At 47.0% G+C, this 5,253-nt stretch overlaps 2 protein-coding genes across 6 annotated transcripts in view; both read right to left on the minus strand.

The window, feature by feature from the left end:
* Window positions 1-2,197, minus strand: part of LOC128881221 (dual oxidase) — a 23,072-nt gene extending 20,875 nt beyond the window's left edge. For 2 of the 4 annotated variants that reach the window (XM_054132025.1, XM_054132026.1), the window contains exon 1: window positions 362-1,881. The gene's annotated coding sequence lies outside the window, so the exon portion shown is untranslated. Of the gene's footprint in view, window positions 1-361; window positions 1,971-2,055 lie in introns of those variants that run through there. The other 2 variants (XM_054132024.1, XM_054132023.1) reach the window with 2 other exon arrangements.
* Window positions 2,036-5,253, minus strand: part of LOC128881223 (CBP80/20-dependent translation initiation factor) — an 11,271-nt gene continuing 8,053 nt past the window's right edge. For both annotated transcript variants that reach the window (XM_054132031.1, XM_054132030.1), the window contains one exon: window positions 2,036-4,730. In XM_054132031.1, coding sequence (XP_053988006.1) covers window positions 4,500-4,730 — 231 coding nt within the window. In that variant the 3' untranslated portion in view covers window positions 2,036-4,499. The remainder of the gene's footprint in view (window positions 4,731-5,253) is intronic.

Here is a 5,253-nt window from a genome sequence, read left to right on the forward strand (position 1 = left end):
GGAAGAAACTTTTGGGACAACTTAACATAATTGTTATTAATTCACGTTACGGTTATTAGCGTTGGGTGCTTGCAAATTGCTTAACACGTTGGCTGCCAACCTAAAACTCGCGAAAATTTCTATACACTTCAAATTTTGTCTCGAGACCGTTGTAGATTAGATCATTTAACATCTCTCGTACCCTTTCATTTTTTAACGTCGCCAAATTCGCGAAACCTGTCCAGACTTATTTTCATTATTGTCTGACCTTTGAAATTTATTTTCTTTAGTTCCTTAATAGAAAGTCCTGTCACCCATTTCTGGGGCGACGTGGCGACGAACGTGTTAAAAGTATCGGTTCCACTGGCAGTAATTCCTGTACCGTTCCGATAAGAAGCCGCTAGTCGGTCGGGCCGAGCCGCGGTTACCCTAATGAGTATGCCATTGGATTGGTCCCATCGCTGGCCAAGAGCGAGCGCGCTTGACGGTTGTGTCGTAGCCGAGAACGGCTACGCGGTGAAAGTCGCCGGCCTATTTGTTTCGTTACCGCGAACGCACACCAGCCCGAGCCCCCCTCGGCACCCGCCGCTCCTCTGTACTCTTGTCAGCCCCCCTCGGACCCCCCCCCCCCACGTCGTTCGCGGTTGTACATCGCGACGCACCGCGGCGACGTCACCGCAGGCGCAGGCCTAGTTTTCGAGTCCGCGGCACCGATTACCCAAGGCGAAACCTCTCTCGGTTCTCCGACCTGGTGTTTCAAGGTCGACCCCGGACGTATCCTACGGACACCGCCTGGTGAACATCCTGGCGGCTCCGTCGACCGAGGAATGCCAACGTTCCGCGTTCACCGGGGGCCCGTCTGACCATCGACGGGACGAATCTCCTGAAACGCAGGCGAAATTCGTACGATCGATTATTCGGCATTCTGCAACGTAATTACGGCTGCGGACTAAACGGCGGTTTCGAGACCGTGCTACGTTACGTGGATGTAATTATTTTAAAAGGATTTTTAGCGAGTATCTCGTAAGCAGCAGCGTACGAACGAAACGTATCGATTCTTTTTAGAAAATTTCTCTTTCCGTCGACGCTCGTAGGCACTTTCAATGCCAGGATCTATTCGCGGGAATCAATTAACCGTTGGTTAATCAGTGTACGAGCAAGTACACGATACGGAGTATGTAACGTTAGCCTGGATCGATGTATTTAATAATTTATAAAATCGTTTTCTGAGTTCCGAAGCGTTCCTAAATGGAACAGTAAGTAGAGCCGTTAACGCATCGATCGTAAATTGTGCGCCTCGCTTTTCGCGATTCTTTTGTTTCCTAGCGCTATTCCCTGCGTTATTTGGAACGCGGTGAATATGATTTATTTACGAATGGATTACGAATCAATTCGCTAATTTAATTACGAACCCTTCAAGGATCAATTTGCTCGGCGCAACAATTCCGACTATAGAGTCTCATCGCGCAAGGCTAAAAAGAAGCGTGCGACCTTGACGCGAAAGATCGATCGGTCGTTGAAACGTGGCATGGCTCGGAACCGGACATCGGGTTTTGTGTCGTTCCTTTTTTTTTTTTTTAATACCTTCACCCTCGGCCGATGCAAGGCGAACTGACTCACGCTGGCCTTTCGAAGTAACGGCCGTCCGGCCGGAAAGTTTGCAACTCGCGAACGGTGTTCGAGGAAATTTGACTGCGTCTATGACGAGGTGGCGACGTTTCCCGAGAAGACATGCATCGTGAGTCAACTCGAAAGAGAGACAGAGGGAGAGAGCGCGCAGCTATCGGGCGATTTTTATCGCCCTTGGCACGAATCGGCAAAGGCGATTGCATTTTGAGATCGCGTGAGCATATTCCTTATTAAGAGCATCTGTCGCGTTTTTCTACACGGCCGCTCCCTTCCAGGAGCCTCTTCATCTTTTCTATTATGAATCACCGACGTCTGCCAACGGTCCTCGGCTCGCGCGCGTCCATCCCGACAACGGGAACCATCTGAAACGAAATCTGCGTTAACGTTGCGTCACGTTAGTGACAGGCGAACGATCGAAAAGAACGAGTTAAAACAAAATTCTTGCACCTGTATTTTTTCGATTCGAGTCGTATTCACATCCGCTACACGAATATCGCGCGGAGGACATTCGAAGGAGGAGTATCCTCGTATTCGAGTTCAACGCACCGAGGCCACGCCGGAAGGTACAGCGAGGCGATGTCGACTTTGCTCGTCGGTTGCATTCACGAAGAAGAGAGGAACATAAACGGATCGTCGCAAGTATTCGGTTCGTTCCGCGTAAGGGTCGTTTACTCTTTCGGCGTTCGTCGTTCCACAAGTAGTCTCACTCGTGCTCTCATTCGATTCGATTTTATTTCATCATCTTTTTTTTTTCTCTTTTATTTATTTTTCATTTTATTTCGATACTTCGTAGTTTCGCGCTGTAGCGTCAGCGGAAAAAGCCGTGGAAAATTCGAGGTAGACTCTATCGAGGCTCCCAACGACTTCTCGCGTTCTTCGATCCTCCGTAATTTCCTCCGTAATTTCCTCCGTAATTCTGCGTGTGTTCTTTTAGCTCTTTCGAACAGACTTTTTTCCGTTTGTATTCTATACCGGGACATATATGCGACCAGGGTCGAAAGGGTCAAGAACGTATTCTTCTTCTCTCGGGTCGAAAGGATCCATCGCGAAGACAACCTCGCGGACGATGAATAATTTCGAAATTATTTACCTCGCATCGAGAGCATCTCAAACGAAAAATCGCGACGGATCTTCGACCTCGAAAGAAGAAGAGATTCGCTCGTAATTCGTCATTCCGTCACACACGTACAATCGTCGATGCATGCCTTTAACCGTGAACCTGCGATCCTCGTCGAGAGGTGAATACTCTCCGTGTATATTCTTCGTCGAGACACGATATATTCGGGGGGCCAAGCAGACATCGAACCGGTTCCGAATGTCCCGATTTCCTAACCTATTGACTTACTAACGAAATAATTTCTAATTCGAGAACGCATACCGATTCCCGAATTAACGGGTATACGTCACCGAGTATACTTCAACGCGCGATACCTAGCGATTGGAACGATACGTAATTGGTATCATCGGTACCAGTTGTGTAAATTGTCATCTGGTATGGAACAAAATCGTTGACTATTTCGTGTTTCTGTGGAAGTACACGTTTAACGCTTCCTCGAAAGTAACGTTAACCCACTTGTGCTTTGCGTTCTATATACGGAGTATGTATCGGGGACACAAAGAGGAGGTGAAATGGGTCACATGCTCGTACGAGTTTCGTTTCGTGCGATACGCTCCAACGTGCAAGTATCGAAATTTGCACTTTTTACAGGATATAACCTTCTTAGTCATTCGTTGGTACGGACAGTTACGAAAGCGTCAGTATAAAAAATTAATATCGAATACCTGAGACTTCGATGCCTTTCGTTACATTTTATTAAGTACTTCGATATCTAATTGCTCGAGCATAATCTCAACCTAATCGTATCGGTCCCATCGCTACGTATTACTCATGTTAACGAAGACAAAGCGGATTCAAGATCGACCGCGAGTCTTGCGCCATTCTTCGCATCATCGATCGCCAGTAAATCAATTTTTTTTGTTTCGAACAATCGCACAATGACGAGGAACAACCATTCTTCGCGGTAACGACGGGTTCGCTCGCGTTTTACAAGCTGACGCATCGTCGAACCGCAACGGTCGAACAAAGGTTTCGCAAAAGGTTTCTCGCCGCGATTTCGGAGGCAATTTATCGCGAATCGGGGACTCGCTCGATCGACGACGGTAGCGGACGTGAGATCATGCGAACGAAACGATGCCGCGTTTATTGGGTCTACGGGAAAGTTTTTTTACAGGCACCGTGTAAACGCGCGAATAACCCGCTAAAAAAAAAAAGCGAGAATCGGATTGTGGGATTTCGGATCGTAGGAATAGGTCGGCCAAAAAACAAACCGTGAGATGTTAAGAACGCTAGCCAATCGCGGATGAGTGCAAACAAACTTTCGGACATTGATGGTGTTTGGTCAGTCATTACACGCGAAACTATGGACTATTAAGTATCTTCGGCCAGTCATTTTTAGCAGAAATTCGACCAGAAGAGCCTACTTACGAACACAAGGCAACCCAGTCACGAAATTCCAAGCATCAGTTCGATAAATCGAAATAGAATATACGCTTTGAACGAGACAAATTTTAGATCCACGCTCCTTCCCTGTGCTCCTCCAACGTCCGTGCTCTAGAATGTCCGTCGAACGGTTAAAAAAAATAAGTATTCTAAAATTACGTTCTATGTAAAGGATCCGATCGCCTCGGGCTATCCGTCACCTTCGAGCAAACTCATTTCGCCCAGTCGTTGCTCGCGGCGATCGTTTCGTTATCGTTCGCATGATCCGCGCTCAGCGCATTCTCGAGTACAAAGAATCCCTGTCAATTTGCTTTGCGTTCACTTAAATCGACGCGTACCAGACACGCGCACAGAACCGACGAATGGACGGAGGAACCGAAAGGTTGGCGAATCATTTCGAGGTCGATCCCGGGTAGTAGTAGACGACCGCAGGAGCTGGAAGCTGCCAATGAGCGGCGTGAAGTTCGATCAGCTGCAGGAGAGTCTTTCTGACCGACGGTAGTATCGTGTCCTCGGCGAGGAATGCGTCCCTCAAGCTTCCCAGCAACTGCTGCAACTGGGCGGGCAGCTCGGTGTCCAGGTCCTTGCCGATGCACGTCATTATGAAGAAGAGACAGTCGGTCTGTTCGAACGGGGTGAACGGTATTTAATTTAATTAATAAAGTCTCGCGAATAAAAGGAACGATCTCGAAGAGCATTTCAAGAGGGTTAATAATGTACGTCGTGTAGAAGAAGAGACGATAATTAACCCTTTTCACTCGAGGCTTTGTTTTCTGGTATCTACGTATCAGCAACTCGAGATGCTTTCTTAGCATTCTATTGCCACGAATGCTAAGCTAGCGAGATTTGAGAGATTTTTATTGACATTTCGAGTTCCAAAGATATTAAGTTTAGCTTCCAGAATTCTAATGTACAGCAAACCGTGCATTTCCTTTCGAAAAGTGACGTTAAGTTTACGACCTTAAATTGCATAAGAATGCCACCTCGAAGCCAAGAATTTTTCCCCCACGCTACCATTTTGAATTTCATTGATAACGCAGCTTCCAGAATTTTAATGTACAGCAAACCGTGCATTTCCTTTCGAAAAGTTACGTTAAATTTACGACCTTAAATTGCATAAGAATGCCACCTCGAAGCCAAGAGTT

The sequence above is a fragment of the Hylaeus volcanicus genome, chromosome 8 (assembly GCF_026283585.1).
Source record: "Hylaeus volcanicus isolate JK05 chromosome 8, UHH_iyHylVolc1.0_haploid, whole genome shotgun sequence".
Classification (NCBI taxonomy): Eukaryota; Metazoa; Arthropoda; class Insecta; order Hymenoptera; family Colletidae; genus Hylaeus; species Hylaeus volcanicus.